Genomic DNA, 22,019 nt, shown 5'->3' on the forward strand with positions numbered 1-22,019 from the left:
ATTGGGCCTGGCCCAGAAAAGACAAAAAAACACACAACCGAGAAACGAACACATCAGACATACATAGGGTTACTAAAAAAAACTGTCTAAAAAAACAATAAAAAAACCATCGGACATACGTAGAGCGTGAGTGACAACTCTCCGATAAGTAAGTTTGATCCTGTGGTGATGGACTTAGACGTGACATAATTATATCCCATCTAGATGAGATTTAGCAAATCCGAAAAATAAATGTGATTCCCAAACAAGGTTGCCTCTCAATTTATTATCAAGGCGTCACTCGAAACAAATGTATAAAACCCAGCCAGTAAATCCTCTAGTTTTTATCCCTACATGACGAACCGGGAAAATTCTGGAATTCCGAACTAGGCTGTAGTCTGTCCATAAGAACACCAACCTGACCCGCATGTACTCCTGCGTATAATTCACGTGAGGATGAAGAATGGGCATAAAGCCCGATAAGGGAATAATACCTCAGTTCTTGCCTTCCCGCGAGCATACATCCCAATCAAAAGTGTCATTTTCCCACTGCAATCTGCCACCAAACACCCACAAGAGAGAGACTGCGTGGAATAAAAAGGGGAGGAGATAAAGAGGGGGGGAAATGTGAGGAACGAAAGGGAAAGGGGGGCGCATGGTGTATGGACGAAAAGACCAATCTATATCTTCCATCCTAGGCCGGCCACCTCCAAGCAACAAGTTACACTCGCCTCTTTTTCACACAACACATCCAAACAGACACTCCTGTCCTTCACCATTCCAAGTCCCCAGCTCTCTCTCCTCCTCCCATCCCCGAGCTCCTCCTCTCCTCCTCCCCCTCTCTCCCAGCAAGAAATCTTCCAAGTTCCACACCTCAATTCCGCCCTAACCCTTTTTCGATCTCTCTAGCTAGCCACAAGTCCACGCCGGCGGCCGATAGCACACCACTTTGCTCTCCGCAACTTGCGAGAGGGATCAATGGAGCTGTTCCCGTCGCACCCGGACCTTCAGCTCCAGCTCCAAATCAATCCGCCCCCTGCCACCAAGCCAATGGACCTAGGGTTTTGGAAGAGGGCTCTTGACACCACCGCCGCCGCCGCCGCGACCTCAGCATCAGCGGCAGCAACCTTCACACCCCCGTCCATCGCCAGGACATACCCCTCGGCGCCGGCAGCTGCCGGCGGCGGCTTCCATGCAGCGCACTACGGCGCTGCCGATGGCCACCTGGGCGGGCTGCAGTTCTTGCAGCACACCCAGCCCATCCTCCACGAGGTGCAGGACCTGGCGGCGATGAAGCCCATCCGGGGCATCCCCGTGTACAACACCTCGCAGTCCCTCCCCTTCCTCCAGAGCCAGCTCCACCACCACAACCACCACCACCAGCATTGCTACGACGCGATCGGCGGCGCGGCGGGCGGGCCGAGGTCGCCCGGCAAGGTCGGCGCGCTGCGGCTGGCGGCGCCGCCGGCCAAGCGGAACTCCCGTGCGCCCAGGATGCGGTGGACCACCTCGCTGCACGCGCGGTTCGTCCACGCCGTCGAACTGCTCGGAGGCCACGAGAGTATGCACTGCTAACTGCTTCTCGCGCGTTCAAGTGTTCTTTTTCTTCTTCTCCTGAATTTTCTTGCTCGTTAGCAGCCGTTAGATGACTATTTTCTTCTAGCTGGCAAAGTAGGCAATCCTGTTGATCGAATCTTGCATTTCTTGTGCTGGCATTCAAAAGAACTAGACAAGGATGCATGGGCGTATTGGCATAGTACAAGCTAAGCTCTATATGTGTTGGTGAAGGAATTATTGTGTACTGTTTTCTGATACTCCCTCTCTTGCGATTGTGCAGGAGCAACGCCCAAGTCGGTTCTTGAGCTAATGGACGTGAAGGATCTAACCTTGGCCCATGTCAAGTCTCACTTGCAGGTGAGGGGATCTTCTTTAACTACATAAAGTCCATGGTTAGCTCATTGGTTATATTATTTTAATTGAGCTTTGATCACTTGTGCTAGCTCTCCTCAACGTACGTGTAGATCTACTACCACTTCAGATACTCCTAGATGTATGCATCACACACCTTGATTTGCAAGAGAATTCTACGTGCACCACTCGATCGACCTTTAACTCATCATTTCTTTTCTTGCTGCCAGAACAATATATAGTACCAGTTTTAGTTTTAAATATTTGATGCATCTTGGGTCGGTCATGCATGTAAGAATAGTCATTCTACAGTTCACTTTCTGAGCAGTAAATTCCCCGCTTGCTCGTACCTCCTCCCTCTTTCTCTATCCCTATCTCCCTCTAGCTTTACCACGACGGGAGGACCGGGGGCAGAGGGGAGGAGGGCAGCTTTTCAATAAAAACCCGAGATCAGCAGCTGAGCAGCACAAAGATAAGCATGCAACGGGAAGCAAATGCGTGCCATTAAAAAGAGGAACGTCACACACAGTCACCGGAGAGGGAACGGTGGATGGATGACACAGTGCACACAGGAGCGCACGCACACACATTGATATGAATATGAATATGATGCGCATCCATGCATGCTGTGCTGCATGCCCAAGAGCAGACGGCCGGCCGGCAAGTACAAGCCTGCATCATTTCTCAATAATTAAGGGCTTCTCTGCCTGCACACAAGCTACTAGCTGATCGCGCCATCAATGCCGCAATTGTGCATATATGCCGCTGCCCGCCCCTGCCACCCATATTTATTGCTCCGTCTCGTAGACCACCACTGCACAGCTTCGACTTTAATACCGCTACACTGCTGACCCTATCATTATTTAGTCAGCTACGAGTACATATACTTATATTATATGCTTTCTAGTGTATCAGCGAGTACTGATCTCAGTTGATTGTCTTGCAGATGTACCGGACCATCAAGACCACTGACCACAAACCAGCCGCTGCTTCATCCTACGGTATGTATGATCAGATCAGCTCTCGAGAAAGAAATCAGACTAGTAGTAGTATATTGTACAAGTGTCACTGGCATCTCGACATCCCAGTGACAGACAGGCACAGATTCAGCATGGGATTAGCAGTGAGTAGAATGTTTATTTTGCAGGACAAGCAAAGACAATCATCGACATCCCTGACGACAGCTCCTTCGACATCGCCAACACCAGCGGGTCTGAGTCTTCAGTCCAGCAATCAAATCTTGACGGGAACGAGCATGGATCCAACATGTGCGCTCTATGGAGCAACAACTCCTCCAGGTAACAACATACTACACACAACGCCATTTCTATAGCTAGCTCCCGTGTTAGTACTCCTCGTTTTGTATTCTGGTGGATGTATGCTACTCCATATCACATGAGAGAACAGCACAGCACCTAATCATACACAAATAGTACAATTCCATCAGTTTCCAGTGCACCGATGATGATCGGTTTGAATTGTATAAGTACTAGATTTATGTAGAATGATATATGGGTCCCTTCCCTTCCTACAATTATGGATTGCTCCATGTCAAACTAAATGTTCCTAGCTAGTGGGCTATTAATGGATATCAGCAGCTAGCTAGCTAGCAATAGCATGCACATCAGAATTACTCCACACTGCTGGGCTCCGTCTTTTCTGCTATTTCAGGCGAAATGACAGAGAGGGGCACAGCTAGCTACAAGTCTATCTAAACATTCTTGTGAGACACAAAAACTGCTTTGCAGATCGATATAACTCCAGAGTCCTTACAGGTCAAAAGCTGATGGTAATTTCCTGTAGAGCGCTAAAGCAACAAAGTACGCTTAAATACACGCGTACTACATGCTGTAGTAGTAGTAGCACACATGCATGTTTGGGCTCTTCATCTCATGCATGATGATGTACAGGTATTCGTCAAGAATCTACAGTCACATTACGTACATAATTAATTGATAGATTATGCATTTACAATGATATAATTGATCTGAAGAGGGTGCTTTTAGGATCAAACCGCAGTCTAGCTAGTGCCTGCTTTACGCAAAACAAACTCTTATTCCTTTGTCTCATTTTCTTTGTTCCTACCATATCAACCACCTCCAAGTGCTCACAAAAAGCACCAGGGCTCTACCTTTGTTCCATCTGCTCCCCATGATGGTGCAATCATCTCTTGAATATATTATACATTAAGCTCTTTCATTAAACATATCCATCTAGCCATAGGCAGCAAAAGTGCACACACATATACACTTTCCACGACTACAATTAATTAAGCAGGCAATATAGTAGCACTACCATGGAATCTTGACCAGAAGTTACATCTCAGAAGCAACATGACATGTATATAGTGATATACACAATTAATCTCTCTTGCGTGACCAGGCGTAGCTAGCTCTTGTACACCTATCTGTATGTATGTACAATCGCATACAAGCATCCAGCCGTCCATGTACCATATACATACACACGTACTGTGGTACTTGCGGACTCTGCACGGCCAACTGTATGGCCATGTAACCCTAAAAAAACTGTATACCCATGTAGGAGAGGAGTGAGTAGTGTACATGTTTATTTAGAAAATGACCGGAGAACATATGATGTGTATGTGGTTGTGCGCACACATGTGGTGTAAGCAAGCATTGATCAGTGTGCCGTACCACATGGGTGAGTAAATAACGCGGCAAGCACCAAGCTATAGCCAATTACACAGCTTTTTACCTCCAATTAACCCCTCTGATAAAGCCAGCTGCTCGCCATTGACACCATCTTAACAGTGAAAAGTTGGACTTGCGCGCTTTGTTCCCTACGCCTTTTCCCGCCTCTCCCGTGTTGCATGTAAATGGACTCCCACTGAAGAAAAGATATGTAGATAGATCATAGATAGATAGGCCGGCATTTGATTCTTTCATCAGCCCATGATATACAGAAAAGAAGGTGATACTTAATTCAATTCCTTCCTTTGTCTTTTCCTTCCTTTTGCTGGTGCAGCAGAGGGGCCTGGTCGTTCCACGGGAAATCAAGATCAGATGCCAACCCAGGCGACATCAAATCCTTTGAGGTTCGTACTCGCCTTTTTTCCCCCAAGGGAGTGATCATCATTACCACCTCCAATACCCCATCGGCAATGGCCATGATATGCTTTGCCTTAGTTAGTGCAGTGGCGATCATTCCTCCTTCCATTTCCCGCATGCATGCATCTTTCCGACGGCTCCCTGTGTGCAAAGTGTCGGCAGCATGCATTTCCTGTTATGATATGCAGATCGCAATCTATTTAATCTGATGCTCCTTCTCTTTTACAATCGCAGGACGTGCAATCGCAGTGCCCCAATGTCGTCGCCGACGATGCCGCCGACTTGATGTCGGCTCCGTTCCGATTGTCGGAGCTAGTCGTCGGCACCAAGAAACCGAATCTGGACTTCACCCTAGGAAGAATGTAAGGCCGCCGTCGATTTGTCGACCGGACGGCAACGGAAGATATGCGTAGCTAGCTAGCTATATGTGACCACCGATCTAGAGATTAATCATCAGATGCATACTCGTGTGGCTCCCGCCCCATATGCACGTAACGTACGAAGCGGAGGAGGAGGAGAGAACCGGAGCTAGGAGATGAGAAAGCAAAAGAGGCATGCAGCTGGGGAATTAAAGAATAAGACGAGACCACCGTTGATCTAGGAACAAAGTGCAAAAGGGGCCAGGGAGGGAGAGACATGGGTGCGTGCAAGTGTGCGTGCGTGGTAGAGAGATGGATAGTGAGATAGATAGGCTTTATCAAAGGCAGTCAGGAGCATGCAACAAGCTGGTTAGCTTGCCTGCTTGCTTCTGGTGCACAACACACACACGATGTAGCTTGAAGAGTGTGTGTATGTGTGCGTGCACTTCATGGCATGCTGCCTGATGAGACAGAGCTGCTAGGTTAAGAAAGGTCTCATCTTTTTGTTATGCCACAAGAAAGGTGTAAAGCTGAGATGCTTATGTTACATATATGCGTGTGTAGTGTACGTATGGACCATGCAAGCATGTATTATGATGGATCCACCTGTCTTGCTCTCTCCTAGCCACTCCTATCTCCTAGCTAGCTGCTAGGTTGGAATCGATACCTTCCCTGGTCTGGATATCATTGGTGCAAATCTGGCTGGATTTGCAGTTCATGAGCTAAAGCGAATCAGTAAAGGTGATCAATCAACAAAAGGAGTATTTGGAGTGGTATGTTTGATCATATGTCTACCAAGTTGACTGCAGTATACTTCTACCGCCACATCGATGGATCAGTCAATAATCTTCTATATCTAAATAGCTAGCCCCCACTAACATATTTCTCTCAACATGCAAGCATGCCACATCATCAAGCAACATGCATGGCAAAAGACCCATCACAATTCACAACATGCATTCATGCACATGAAAATGTCCACCTCAACATGCAAACATATATTAGATATTTTACAATACATTAATCAAACACAATAAAGCATATGGATTTGCAATTTTAGTTTTCGTAGCATCACTATTTACGTTCCATAGAAATCACATATCATCGAAATATATTGCAAATATTCCCGCACCAACGTGCGGGGTATCATCTAGTACTATATAGTCTCTGCACCCACCATGCATAAGGCATATTTTCATTGGTTAAGACAAGCCGTTAACCAACAATTACTCTGTTGCGGTCCGAAAGGAAAAAAATCGCAGTTACTCTATTATTCTGTAGTTCATGTGTCACAAAAATGATGTCATTGAATTCATATTCATAATTACTTATGATTGCACTACTGTATCACCTTCATATATACAAAAACATAATTGTTGGTCAAAGCCTTGTCGTAAACAACCGAAAAAGATTATACTCAAACAAGAGAGTATGATGCTTTCCCCGGTGTGTTAGTTGTGGTTTAGTTGGTCCAAGGTGGTGATGAATCCTAGCTGTAGTTTAATTGCTTTCGCCGTAGATTTAATTGGAAAAATATAAGTGATATACTATAAGAATTATATTGTTGGATTCATGTTCAAAAGAAGTTTTCAATGGTACTATTTTTGCTACATAAGTATAAATTATATTTTGTTATGCAAATGTATGGTCAAACTTTTCTTTGGCCGAGAAGTATAGTAAAAACTTGCAATTGAACCAGGACGGGGGAAGTAATTTTAGTACCTTGACCAATTGAAATGCATCCGAAAATATAGAGTGGTATGTGCCAAAGTTTGAATCGACCATAGATCTTTTGTTAATATTTCATCAGTATTTATGAACCACAAGCATGATGTGTTGTTGGATCGACTTCAATAGCATCATCTTTGTGTAGCATAAATTGCTGGCCAAAACTTTAACTTAGGCATCTATTCTACACTATACATTAATTTGCAATGGATGAGTATGTCATGCATGACATTGCCGAGAGTATGACTTCCCTTTGTCTCAAAATAGAAGGATTTTTTTTGGACTTCACACATTATCAAGTATGCAGCTTTGACAATTACTTATCAGTTGAGGATTTATGTATAGTATCATAGAAAATTATATCTTGAAACAATATTTAATCACAACATTAGGGGTATCGTTTAAATCTAACCAACTTAAGTATTCTCTGGTTAATTAATGGTCAAACATAAGGAAGTTTGAGTGTATCTCTCTAAAAAGACATATTTTAGAAGGGAGAAAATAGAACAATGAGTCAAAATGTTGTTACTTACTCTATTTATTTTTCATGGTCTTGGGAACTTAAAAGTTGATGATGGTTTTTCCCTGACAAGCATATAGAGGCATACAGTATAGTGTGAGGAAAGTGTAATCATGATATTTGAGCTGTCAGATTATGATTCGGTGCAGTTCTAAATTGTGTTGTACTCCCTCTGTTTCTTTTTACTCTGCGTATAAAATTTGCTTGAACTCAAACTTGTAAACTTCGACCAAATTTACCATAAAAATATCAACAACATTTACAATACAAAAGTTATATAGTATGAAAATTAATTTCATGATACATCTAATGATATTGATTTCATATTGTGAATGTTGATATTTTTTTTCTTATATAGTTGGTCGAACTTTATGAAGTTTGTCTTAAGAAAAAAAATTATATGCGGACTAAAAAGTAAAAAGAAACAGAGAGAGTAGTTTAGTTGTTTTATAACTAGATGATATCTCATGGGTCGCGGTGGGAACAAGTTACAATATATTTCAATGAAATTTAGTTGTGTGGACATGAATATATGAATTAGTAATATGAGAAATGAAATTGAAAATACATATGATTCAATATTTTTTAATTAGTGTAGTTGTAAAATTATGAAATATGGTCATCAAAATAGAGATTATTCATATGCGTGGTTGCATGTTGAGATAGATCTTTTCGCGTGCATGGTTGAATGTTTGAGGTAATACTATTGGAATCCTTTTCGACAAAGCCACCTACTCCTCTTCCAAGAAAAAAACTTAGGGTTCCTCTTCCTCCCCTTGGCGCGCCGTCGGTCCGCCTCGTCTCGAGTGGCCCTAGGGCCATTCAGACGCGGTTGACCCCAGCCCTTGCCGACGGTAGGGATCGTGCTTCGTTTTTAGGTGTTTTTATAGTTCATTTAGGGCTTGTCCTGCTCAGGAAAGGTTGCTCCTTAGAGATGGAATAAGGTTCTCCCTGCCTAGCCCCAGCCTCGGCAATATGTTTAGCATAGTGAGACGGCGTGTGGAGATGTGTCTCCGACAAATCTAGTGGGATTCGATCGATGCTAGTCTTTGGTGGTTCTGCTTGGATCTTGTCTTCGTTCATATGTCGACAGGTTGGATCCTTTCGATCTATAGCTCTTATGATCGGCAACGGTTGTTGTTCTGGTGCGCTTGTTTTTTGAGATCTTAGCACGATGACTTCCCAAATGTCTACTATAAGACTATAACAAGTTTTGCCCGGCTCCTATGAGGAAGGGGCGCACCTTCTACTTGCTCCAATGTTTGTAGTTGTTGCTAGGTGGTCTACGGATCTAGATGTAATTTTTGTTACTTCTGGTATCCTTTGTACTGCCATGACAGATGTTGAATTGATTGGAAGTTTTTTTCCATGAAAAAAAAGAATATTTGAGGTTCGAGAAAAATATATTAGTGTGGATCACATATCTAAATATATAGGATGTGATATGGAAAAATAACCAGGTAGACAGGAAATGGTCAGGTAAGTCGGGTCATTACTAAGACGAACCGGATTTCCTACTACTCCCTCTGGATAGGAATATAAGTCGGGCATGGGTTTTTAGGTCCGTGATTTTGAACAAGTGTTGTGTTGTTTGACATAAAAATTATATATCTAGGTTCATTGTCAAATGAACTTTCTAAATGTATATTTTATGTCATATTATGCGTTTCAGTAGTTAAACTGACGATCCTATCCGGAGGGAGTAGCTAGGCTTTACGGCGGCCACATTCCGGCCAGGCCCTTGCGTTGTCCTCGATATTTCCTGAACAAAAACACTCGCGCATAATACAGGCAAACATGCACCTCGCACGTACGTATACGGAGCTACAAACAAACAAAGCAAACAAGCGCAGCGCGGAAGCATCAATCGAGGTCCAGTACGGCATTCTTCTCTGTCTATAAAGAAAAAAAAACGTTTGGTACGGCAGCAGCGATCCTATCCCCCGCTAGTAAACAACGCATGGCTCGTACGCACGGCGCATGCACGCATGCATGCATGCGAAACAGCAGATTTGTCAATTTGGGGAACAACCCTACGAACGCCGTGCATGGATGCCTGCATGCAATTGTCCCCGTCAATCACTCACTCCATCACGTCACGATATATATACAATAAGCGAACCAACCTGTGGTTGAGATGATTAGGTGGACAGTGGTATCCTCAATTTATCAGAGTTCAAATCCTGGTGCTTGCATTATTCCTGGATTTATTTCAGGATTTCCGGCGATGCGCTTTCAGTGAGAGGAGACGTTCCTGTCGACGACGAGGCGTCTACGGTGACTTCGTAAATCTCAAGATGATATGCCGGCTCAATCTCTCGGAGGTGCTCATAGGGGGTCGGGGTGCGTGTGTGTGTTCATAGGGGTGAGTGTATGCGCGTGTATATGAGCGCTTATGTCTGTACTGATGCTAAAAAAAGATATATATACAATAAAGAAGGGAGACGGTAAGAAAACCAGAAAAATCTAGAGAGGAAGAAGGGGGCCGGGAATTGAAGTCAAATCTTTTCAGAGAGGTTGGGCGGTAACGCGCGTCTGGGTCGGTCGACGGCGGCATGTCTGCGTGGTGTGATTGACGCTCCTTGGCCTTGGCCTGACTGCCTGAGGTGAGGTGAGGGTGAGGTGACCTCTCTCGGAAAGCCCTTGATTCAACACGAGCGTTTACCCTCTTCCCTAGCCTACGCCTGCCTATTTTTGTTCTCGTGCGTGCATGCATGGTTCGATCAATCACCGATCGATACCCGAGCCCAAGCGTACTGCCGCTCAAGCATGCATGCATGCATTTACGTTCCCAAACCACCACCACCACCCACCGGCCGGGCCTCTTGGATTCGCACTGCACACTATGCATGCATCGTCTCGTCCGTTTCGCTCGCTTTGGAGGCAGCTACATAGCTCTCCTCCAAATTTAAATGACGATCATGTCTACTGTAGAGCAGTGTGTATATAGCCAGGACACTGCCCAGCGCCCAGCGGTGAGTCATCTGTGTGACGCATCGACGGACGGCGCGTAGGCGTAGCTAGATGTGTACGAGTATATATGAAAGTGTGACGAGGCTTGCGTTTGAGTCATCGTCGAAGCTAGCTAGCTACAGGTAGCTTCGTACACTAATTTTTTTGGACAATACAAACACATTTTCTACAGGGAATATCGACCTGAAGAAACCTCGACATACGTCTTGACATGACAGGCTCTGGCAGAAGTGGTAGTCGTCGTCGTAGCTGGTAATCGATCGCTGTTCCACAACAGTCGCGGACGCTTTTGGAAGGGCAGCAGGGAAAAGAAGTTGTAAACTAAAGCCGGTCAAATCCTTTGCCCCCTAGAAAACGAAAAGAAATGCAGACAAATATGCTTGCATGAGGGGCAAGCTAGCTGCTGCCATATGCGTGGCATTCAGCAGCGGTGGCTAGTTGATGAGCGCACGCAAGCGACATGGCTATGGCGAGCCATGCATGCATGTTGCGTAGACCAAGAAGGTCACAGCCTTTTCCCGTGATTTCCGCGGGATCCATGCATGCGTGCGTGCGTCCATCCCGAATGCACACACATAGACTACGTGTGGCCCCGCCCCTCCAGCAATGCCTGTGCGTGCATGCACGCTTGGTTCAGCAGCGTGTAGCTATGCAGTGTGCCTGCTGCAACCTCACACGTACTGTACGTGGTACTACCTGACCTGCTCTAGGCACACGTACGTATACAGAACTAGGTACTCCATTCGCACCGTTTTATACTTGCCTTCGAATTCGCACGCACTTACTTTTAGCATCTTGCTAGCAAGTGTTGCTGCGAGTGACTGATTGGTCGCCACAAAGATCTTGACTTTTGTGAAAGCAAGTTAAACAAAACCTAAGGTAACCTCACAGTCACAGTTGAGCGTGCACTGGTAAAAGTATGCGCCAAGTCATGTCATGATACAACACATCGGTTGATTGCGCAGTTTCTACATCAGTTCGAAAGTTCTTACTGCATGTGTGATCAGGCTTAATCGTGCACGGGTCAGAGCTGGTTTAGGCCCCAATGGAGTGGCCAGCCCCTGGAGGAAGGTCAGGTCAGCTCGATGCGGAGGCTGGAGAATCTCTGATCGATCGACGAAGACTACGCACTGTCCAAGAAAGGCTTTGGGCAGACGCAGGGAGAGAGAGAGGAAGAAGGAAAAAAGAGGAGGAAATGAATGATAAGGCACTCCATTACGCTATGATTGGGGGGCGCCCCAAGGAGAAACAACAAGGGATCGAGTAGCGTAGCCATGCCAGCTTGCTTGCTTGCTTTGGGGCCCGAGACGAGCGTTGCATGCAGCAGCAGCAGGGCGTGGCAGAGATGCATGCAGAGAGAGAGAGAGAGAGAGAGGGAGAGAGAGAGAGAGAGGGAGAGAGAGAGAGAGAGAGGGAGGGAGAGGAGGGAGAGAGGTCATTTCATGTCAAACCAAACGCGACGACGCAGCGCAGGCAGATGCAGAAGCAGAGGCTTCCTCGAACGCAGCAATCGAAAGCAGGGCGGGAGCAGCGTTGGCGCCCAATGGATACGACCGATCCGCCGTGCTGATGACCGCGACCAGACATGCATGCCCGCCCGGCATTCAAGGCCCCCAACCCTCCTTCTTCTACTCTGCCAAATATTACCCCACACGCCCTCACAACGTTGCCCTACTCCATGGGCTAGTAGGAGTACTACTCATGCATGCATGCATGCATGTACCACTGTACATCCATCGTTTTCATATCCTCGTGTCCGTATGCGTGTCAGTGTGTGTGTGTGGGTCTTTAACTTTTCACGTTGGTCCTGGCCAGTCAGTCACAAGGGTTAAAATATTTTAACTTGGCAACCAAAGAGGAGTTTTCCTTTTTTTTTTTCTATAAAAGGGAGAAGTTCTTCAGCTTTGCACCCTGACGTACGTTTGGAAGACAAATTAGGGACCCTATATTTGTCAAACGACTAGTAGCTTTGTTTCTCTATCGCTTTTCTTTTCTCAAGTAAAAAATAAAATATATATGCAAGAACGAGTTACCTTAGTAAAAAACAAAATAATATTCTAAGGAAGAATGAATTAAGGGTTTTGGTATCACCTTAATAATAAAATGATAATAAAATATAAAAAATGAGATCAAAAACGTATACACGAATTGCACGGTTTCACAATATGCAAGAACGAGCAATTAGTTGGGCAGTTTTCGGACAACCAAATGATTTTCATGCATTACCCCTATAAAGAATGTTGGGGATGCTGGAGTACCCGCTTCCCTGGGGCTTCGCGGGCAAGAGCGCCCTCCACGCCATTCATTTCCAGGTGGCGTGCCGCGGGGCCTCTCGGGGTGTCTTCGTGCCGTCTGATCGGTGACCCGGCTGGGCGGTCCATGCCGGGTTAACCACTGATGTACACCTGAACCTAGCGTCATTGGGCGGCGTCAGGAGCGCTCTGATGGCCCTATCGCGCGTTGCCCCGTGTGCGATGTCGTGATTGGACCTGCGTGTCGGCGTCTTTGTGCCATACGGTGGTGTGGTTACGCAGGTGCAGAGTGCGTGATGTGGCATCCATGTGCGCCGACGCTGCGTCCATCCGGCTGTGCGGAGGGCCGCCCAGCCGTCTAACTAGAAAGGGGTTGGTCTGCCCGGATGCGTAGGGGTTGTGCTACCCAGATGCAGAGGGGCTCGGCCAGCCCGGACCGTGGTTGTCATTGGTTCTTCCCAACGATTGCGGGATGGGCGTGTAACTTTGGTTGCCCTCCCAGGGTCGTCTATAAAATTGCCTCGCGTACTCGCTCGGCCTGTTTCACAAGAGAAAGATCGCCCTTGCAGTGCGGCCTTCTATATCCTCCTTTTCTTGCCAGAGCACGCGAGATTCCTCTCGCTTCGCCCCTCCGTGAGCTTCTTTGCCCAACCGATGGAGCAGTTACCTTCGCGCGTCCCTGCGCCAATCCTATCCATAGAAAGTTCTCAAAACCGCTCCAGAAAGCTACAAAACACATGTTATGGGCCGACCCATCCTAGCGATAGCATGTTGCGAGATGTTACTCCGTGCTACCTATATCTCGCTTATACTGAGATAGTAGCTCCCCTCGCCCGCAGCGCCCACGTGTTTGGCCCGACCGACTAGAGTGTTCTCGGTCGTCTATTCACTCGTTTGGTCGTTGCTACATTTGATTTGTTTTTTGCTTTTTGTTTATTTTTATTATTTCTTTGGTATTACTTGTTTCTTCACCGATTTTCTTTGGTATTTCTTTTTTTATTCTTATTTCTTTGCTTTGGTTTCATTGTTTTTTTCATTTTTCACTGCGTTCCACTGTTTTGCATTGGTTTTTTTTTGCTTTCTATTTTTCCCTCTCTTTGACTTTCTTTGTTTCTTTCTCGTTTTCTTTGGGGTTTTACATTTTTCATACACATTGTACATTTTCTGAATACAGTCAAAACATTTTTATACAATTTTACCATTTTCAAAATACATGATTTATATATTTTTTAGGTCTACTTTTTCATACATCATTTATAGTTATCGTATATATATATGAAACTTATGTATATATATATGAAACTTATTTATAAATGTTTAACATTTTCAAAAACATGATTAACAGCTTTTTAGATATATGTTTTTATGTTTATATTTTTTATTCCATTATACATTTTTTATATACATTAGAAACTTATTTATAAATGTTTGACATTTTCAAAAACAAAATAATCATTTTTTCAAATATATTTTTTATGTATAATTTTATTTATGTGTTGTACATTTTTTGTATACATCAGGAACTTGATTTTATACACGTTTAACATATTTTAAAATGCATGATTAATAAAAATTTCAATATATGTTTTAATGTCTACATTTTCGTACACTTTGTACATTTGTCGTATACATCAAGAACATTTTTACACATATTTAACATTTTGTGAATACATGAGTAATACTTTTGCATAATGTCACATAATTTCTTTTTGAAACATGTGACTATTTTTTATTACAACTAATTTAAATGTTATCAACATTTTTTAAATATTGGACAACCACGGCCATTTTTTTGGCAGCTTAAAAAAAATAAGCCGCCTCCTCCCATGGTTTTCCCATAAGCCACCTCTCGTATTTGTTGGAGCTTCTAAACTGGCTATGAAATAAATAATTTGAAAGTCTCAACAAAATGGGGGAGAGGCTTATTTTTAAGCATGGGAGAGGCAGCTTAATTTTTATGCCACCCAAAAGAACTGGCCATAACACTGGACAAACTTTTTTTGAACATAGGACGATTCTTTTTAAACTAAGTAATTGTTTGTGGAATATTGTATTTTTAGATTTTCTTTGAAAATAAAAAAAAAGAAAAATAAAATGGAAAGAGGAAAAAGAGAGAAAGACCAACAGACTAGAGAAATGAACAAACCTGTTGCTGACCTGCTCACCAGGGGCGTTCCTTCAAGCGATGCATGCTTCTACCTCGCTATAAGCAACACATGGTCATTCACATATTGCTAATTTTTTTTTGTATGCATAGTCATCAGGAGCAACTAACTAATGGTTACTCCTTGTTGGGCTCTCGTAAGGGTTACTTTTTTGTCTGGGAGTGCGTCAAGTGGTGTATCCAGCCGCTGCCACATGTCGCGTGTTGGAATCTCCCTTTAGATTTTGATGGTTTTTTCGTATGCATTTTCAGGTTCTAGATGATATTTTTTAGCTTTTTGTCATTTTGTTTTTGCTTGGCTTCCATAGGTTTTGAAGAAAAATAAATATTTTATATTTTTCAAAGCATAGATGTGCTTTTCAAAAAAAGGAAATCACAATTGTGCTTCCAAAAAGAAAAAAATCATAGCGTGGGCTTATTCTACGAGAAGCACAACCTGCTTCTGCAAGAAACACAACCTGTGCTTCCCGAAAAAAGAAAAAACACAGGTTGTGCTTCTAGGAGAAACACATGAAGCATATTTGTGCTCGTGCGACAAGCACAGCCTCTTGCTTCTGCGAGAAGCACAACCCGTGTTTCCCAAAAAGAAGGAAAAGCACAACATGTGCTTCCGAAAAATGGAAAACCCCAACCATGCTTTCGGGCTCTGTTTGTTTTTTCTTTATTTTTTGTTTTTGTTTTATTATTTCCTTTTTCAGTTATTGTTTTTTCTTAAAAAAGGTTCATGGAAATATATTAACATGGGATCTAGTTTCAAAGATCTCGATGCGGGAAATCCAATGATGAAAACCGTTCTGTGTTTAGTCGCATGGTTTAAGAGATAAAATGTTTTAAAAAAATGAATCTACGAAAAAATGGGAAATCTCCCAGGTGGATAACCCTTCATCGATGATTTCGATGTTACTCGGTCTCTCGCAATAATAGATGAGAAGTTACATTTTCCAAGAATGTTATCTGACGGACGTTCTCTGGTAGGGAGATGGCAAATGAACGTATTTTCTTGACAGTTTTAGTTGCAACGCGAGATTAAATAGTGATAGTTTTTAGAATAAAAATGTTAATGTGAATTTGAAGAAACTGCAAGCAAAAGCATTCACAAATTCCATCTGTTTCAGCGACGTTCGCCATCTACTGCAGTCCTTTTTTTAGAGCACGCTAGAGTTTTTTTTTATTTCTAGGGATGGGAGAGTTATGTTTTTTGGGCTCTGATACGTCTCCATCGTATATAATTTTCCAAACTCTTTTGCCTTTATTTTGGACTTTAATTTGCATGATTTGAATGGAACTAACCCGGACTGACGATGTTTTCAGCAGAATTGCCATGGTGTTATTTTTGTGCAGAAATAAAAGTTCTCAGATTGACCTGAAAATTTACAAATAATTTTTGTGGAATATATAAAAAATACTGGCGCAAGAAGTTGCCAGAGGAGGGCCACCGAGAGGCCACAAGCCCTGGGGGCGAGCTCTACAGGCTTGTGGGCCTCCTGGACCTCCTCCGACCCTAACTCCAACTCTATAAGTACCTATTCAGGGAGAAAATAATCAGAGAGAAGGAATCATCGCGTTTTACGATACAGAGCCGTCGCCGCCTCCTGTTCTTCATCGGGTGGGCTGATCTGGAGTCCGTTCGGGGCTCCGGAGAGGGGGATTCGTTGCCATCATCATCGTCACCAACCTTCCTCCATCACCAATTTCATGATGCTCACCGCCGTCTGTGAGTAATTCCATTGTAGGCTTGCTAGGCGGTGATGGGTTGGATGAGATTTATCATGTAATCGAGTTAGTTTTGTTAGGGTTTCATCCATAGTATCCACTATGTTCTGCGATTGATGTTGCTATGACTTTACTATGCTTAAGGGGTATTGTCGGTGTCAAAACCGGCGGATCTCGGGTAGGGGGTCCCGAACTGTGCGTCTAGGCCGGATGGTAACAGGAGGCAGGGGACACGATGTTTTACCCAGGTTCGGGCCCTCTTGTAAAACCCTACGTCCTGCTTGATTAATATTGATGATATGGGTAGTACAAGAGTAGATCTACCACGAGATCAAAGAGGCTAAACCCTAGAAGCTAGCCTATGGTATGATTATATGTTGTAGTTGTTGTGTCCTACGGACTAAAATTCTCCGGTTTATATAGACACCAGAGAGGGTTAGGGTTACACAAGGTCGGTTACAAAGGAGGAGATATCCATATCTGTATTGCCTAGTTTGCCTTCCACGCCAAGTAGAGTCCCATCTGGACACGAGACGAAGTCTTCAATCTTGTATCTTCATAGTCTAACAGTCCGGCCAATGGATATAGTCCGGCTGTCCGGAGACCCCCTAATCCAGGACTCCCTCAGTAGCCCCTGAACCAGGCTTCAATGACGATGAGTCCGGCGTGCAGTATTGTCTTCGGCATTGCAAGGCGGGTTCCTCCTCCGAATACACCACGGAAGGATTTGAATACAAGGATAGTGTCCGACCCTGCAAAATAAGTTCCACATACCACCATAGAGAGAATAATATTTTCGCAAATCTAATTTGCTGACTTGTTTTGACCGATGACGTTATGTCATGGCCCGATGATTATTCGAACCGTTTCCTTTAACTAGCCCCGCACGTAACACGAGGCAGTTTTTTAACACGTCTTGTCAAAGCAGAGATCGTGTCCCCTTATTACGGGATTCTCATCAATACGGGCGTGCGTAACCCAACCGCGTCATCGATTACGGCGCTTGGGGGATAAGCGAGTTTTACCAGGCTAGTGGGGGGCGCATAGTTTCGTCCGCCCATATAAAGGGATAAGGATTCACCTTTTCATCCACGCCTTCTTCCTCCTTTGCTCATCCGTTTTCTCACACTCGAGCTCTAGCGCCCAAGTCCGCACTTCCCAACTCCACCTTCTCCAACAATGTCCGGAGCAGGAGGCAGGTGGATGGTCTCCTCCATCACGGAGGGAGACATCAAGAAGCTGAGGAGAGCCGGATACCTGCCCGACGACATCGCGCACCGGCTCCCAGATGAGGGGCAGCTCATCCCCACCTCCGGGCCCCATGAGAGGGTAGTGTTCCTTACCCATTTCCTCCGCGGACTGGGATTCCCTCTCCACCCCTTCGTCTGGGGGCTCATGTTCTACTACGGCCTGGATTTCCACGATCTGGCCCCGAATTTCATCCTCAACATCTTGGCGTTTATCGTCGTGTGCGAGGCCTTCCTCCGCATCAAGCCCCAGTTCGGCTTATGGCTGAAGACCTTCAATGTCAAGCCGAAGGTTGTGGGCGGCCGCCAGGCGAAGTGCGGAGGCGCCATGGTGGGCAAGATGCCCAACGTTACATGGCTCGAGGGCTCCTTTGTGGAAACCATAAAGGGGTGGCAATTGGGGTGGTTCTACATCACTGAGCCGCGTGACCCCGCATGGGCAGTGGCCCCCGAGTTCCGATCTGGCATACCCATGCGGCTCACCTCCTGGAAAGAGAAGGGCCTGTCCTGGGGTAGTTCGGGAGAGCTGACCGGTCTCCAAACATGTATTCAAAACATGGTGAACAAGAAGCTCAAACTTGTCAACGTAGTCCAGGTCATGGTCCACCGTCGGATCCTCCCGTGCCAACAACGGGACTTCAACTTGTGGGAGTTCGACCCGGTGCAGCACCGAACTCTGAACAGGCTCTTCGACACAACTCACGAAGATGCCTGGAGGGTGTTGTTCAAAAGCACCGAGGTCCCTCCTCCCATTACTGAGGATCGCGGATTCAGCGCGAAGCGCCAAGCCAGTGCGGTAAGCTGCTTTACCTTTCACATGATACTTATCTTTTATAGATTGACTCCATGTGGGATCTAAACTCCCGTACCTTTGACAGGACTAGCAGGAGACGGCCGGACATATCGACTGTCCAGCTCCTTTGCCCGAAGGCCCAGCGGACGCTCTTCTGGCGAAGATGCTGACTCCGACTCCTTATACGGTGCCGGAGAAGACCAAGAAGTCCAAGGGAACCCGAAAGAGTTCCCGACGCCAAGCGTCGTCGGACTCACCGTCCGATGACTCTGCGGCGCAATCCTCCCCCGAAGACGAGGAAGAAGAAGAAGATGCTCCCCCTCCAGCTGGGGGAGATAAGAAAAGGAAGGCCGCCCCAACTGGGGGCCGAAGGGTCCAAGAAGGGAAGGACTCTCCTTCCGGACAGTTCCACCGTCGCCGACGAAGGCGAAGACGAGTGATTGCCTAGGGCCAAGCCCCTGGGGAGATCGTAAGTATTCGGATACCAGAGTAACTCATAGCATTCCTTTGTCGCACTGCTTTCCCTAACGCCGAACATAATTATGCAGGCCGTCACGAGCCAGTATCGATGTATCATCGGACGGCTCCCTAGGCTCGTCGGACATGGATAGCGATCCAGTCCCGACCACCACCTCCCCTCATCCTGCTGACGACGCTGAGGTGCTGTCTCAAGAGGCACCGGGTCGAGGGGAGACAGTCCTGGAGGCGCCTCAAGGCGACCTTCCGGACTCCGGGAGCTGAGGGGACGGGGCTCCTGAGAGCTCCAAGTTCGGCTCTCAGCCGAACACCGCGCTGGAACCTCCAATGGTTCCGGGTTCGGGCATGCGGCCTCCTTCTAAGAGGGCCAAGATGCCTGTGCCGGTGACCTCTGTCCATCCAGAGGTGCCGGACAATCTGCTGGAAGTGCTTTGCAGCGCTTCCATCGACGAGGAGCACCGCACTATCATGAGTGCGGTGATCCAGAAGGTTCAGTCCACCAAGAGCGGATTGACTGAAGCCTGTGCCAGCCTTCTAACAGGCTTTGAGGTAAGTGTTTAAGAATATAGGAAAAATATTACCGCATAGACAGTAGCCCCTGATGCTTTGTTCGGTGTTCACAAAGAAAAGCCAAACAGAGGATCAAATAATATCGCAGGAGTCTAATATAAGTATGTCAATACGCGTATGCAGGCTTCACTGCTGGCGTCCGCCGCACTGACTACGGAGGTTGCCGTACTAAAGCAGGACCTCGAGGGGTCCAAGAAAGAGCTCGGCCTTGCCAAGAGGCAGCTCGAGGAGAACAAGGGTAAGTAATACCCTGTCTATAGATATGTATATATAAAAAAGACGCGATTGCAAAATGACAGGATCATCGTATATTTGCCAGGGGCCATGACCGAGGTGGCGACCCTAAATCAAGCGCTAACCAAGGCCGAAGATAAAGCGGACAAGGAGCGCGCTGAGCGGGAAAAACAAGAGGTTTGGGTGGGCGAGGTGCAGCAAGAGCTCCAGGCTCTCGTGATGAAGCACGAGGGTTGGAGCTTGACTCGGAGACGCGAGAGTCTGAGCTTGCCGCGGCCCTCGAGGGCGCAAAAAGTGCCAAGGCCGAAGCCCAAAAGGCCCTCCAGGAGATCGACGCAATGAAGAAGATAACGACGGGTAAGGCATTCTATATGCAGAGAAAGCATGTAAAAGTAAATTACCGATTACTTACCCGGATTCGGAGCTCTCCAGGAGCATTCGCAGATTTGCCCCGCAGCGTGTCGGATGCCGCACAATTTTACCAGGCCGAGGAGGGAAGCTCAATGGAGAAGCTGTTCTGGTCTCAGTATACTGGGACCGAACACCCGATGCCTCTGAGCGACCAGCTAAAGCAGCTGGTCGAGCTGCACAAGGCGGCCGAACAGGCCATGAAGGGCCTTATAGTCCGGCTGTGGCCTGGCGACGCCCTTCCGAACAGCTACTTCGGCCTAGTGAGGCGGCTTGCAGATGCCTGCCCACGGCTGGAGGTCGTCAAGCGGTCCGTCTGCATCGAAGGTGCACGCCGGGCTTTCGCCCGTGTGAAGGTGCAGTGGGCCAAGCTAGACGCCGTGAAGCTGATCAAGGAAGGGCCGCCGCAGGGCAAGGAGCATCGCACCCCCGAAATTTATTATGAGGGTGTCCTGAAGGGTGCCCGTCTTGTAGCGGACGAATGTTCCAAGGATGTAATATTTGAGTAAACTTGCTCGTGTGATCCTGTATGATGAAAACTTGTTTCATATGCGCTATGCAATGCTTGTGTGAATTTAAAATATTACCTTCTGTTTGGCCGTTTATCCAATCTGAGAGATGGCTAGTCCTCGGCTTCTGCCCCCATGCCACGAGTGCTGGGGTGTTCGGGATAAACCTGAGCAATCTTGTTCCCATATTTGGGTCCTTCGAGGGAGGTTCTCAGCACAACGAACAAGGCAACCGGACTAATAATGCTTTATCACTCTCACTTAGCCATAGAATTCTATAATTTTAAATTTCGGCGAAGCCCCTGGTATTCGGAAGGCCGAATTCGGGGCGCTATACACACCTTTAAGCCGGACAGGGCCGGCCCCTCGCCCTAAGCGGCATAAGTATTTAGGGACTCGAAAACCTCGCCGAACAGCGACCAGTCTCTCGCCTTATCATGACAATCAGTTTTAGCTTTCTCTACTGAGGTGCTAAGCCCGGCAGAACCGAGGCACAATCGCAGTAGTTATCCTAGCGCTACCTTAGCCGATAGAGCGGAACGTAAGGTACCAAAACATAGGAGCCGGGCAAACCCAATATTTGACCAAAGACATGATTCGGAGCTGATGCATATAATGCTATAAGTTCGGGGTGCCGCACTTGTGAAAGTGTTCGAACTTTTCACACCGTATTGTGGGGTACGTAAGCCCCTGGTGTATTGACCGTACCAAAGTGTACGGTTGCAAGGCGTCATTAATGAACACACACACACACACATATATATATATATAACAAGAATGCAATAATAGTCGTAATGTCATGCATTGTTTATTCAAAAAATTGCGTTAAAGCATAGTGATACAGATAGTGCGATAAGCAAAGATTAGGACTATGTCCCTTCCAAGGGCAAGCTGAGGAATGATATTAAATCGAATATTTCGCTCGTTACTGTAATCCACCTGGGAATTCCGTGGTATGACGTAGCTGTCTGCCTCCTTGGTTGCTGCATCATGTGTTCGGCAATAGTGTTGCCGGACAGTGTTTCCAGAGATTAAGGTCCTGAAAAAAGGAGAAAAATAACCAGACGAGAAGCCCCTAGTGCGGTTTAAGCTGCGTCTTGGGGCATGCCGTAGT

At 46.0% G+C, this 22,019-nt stretch overlaps 1 protein-coding gene across 4 annotated transcripts; it reads left to right on the forward strand.

Moving 5' to 3' along the window:
* Window positions 1-616: 616 nt before the first annotated feature.
* On the forward strand, window positions 617-5,918 carry LOC125514199 (probable transcription factor KAN2). Of its 4 annotated transcripts, none has more exons than XM_048679485.1 (6): window positions 620-1,540; window positions 1,817-1,893; window positions 2,834-2,888; window positions 3,035-3,185; window positions 4,879-4,945; window positions 5,193-5,918. In XM_048679485.1, the coding sequence occupies exons 1-6, from the start codon at window positions 958-960 to the stop codon at window positions 5,322-5,324; spliced, it is 1,065 nt and encodes a 354-aa protein (XP_048535442.1). In that variant the 5' UTR covers window positions 620-957; the 3' UTR covers window positions 5,325-5,918. The 4 variants fall into 4 exon arrangements, with proteins under 4 accessions (XP_048535444.1, XP_048535442.1, XP_048535443.1 ...); XM_048679486.1 differs by having other exon boundaries at window positions 3,035-3,179; window positions 4,873-4,945; XM_048679484.1 differs by having other exon boundaries at window positions 621-1,540; window positions 4,876-4,945.
* Window positions 5,919-22,019: the final 16,101 nt, after the last annotated feature.

Source organism: Triticum urartu, chromosome 6 (genome assembly GCF_003073215.2).
Source record: "Triticum urartu cultivar G1812 chromosome 6, Tu2.1, whole genome shotgun sequence".
NCBI lineage: Eukaryota > Viridiplantae > Streptophyta > Magnoliopsida > Poales > Poaceae > Triticum > Triticum urartu.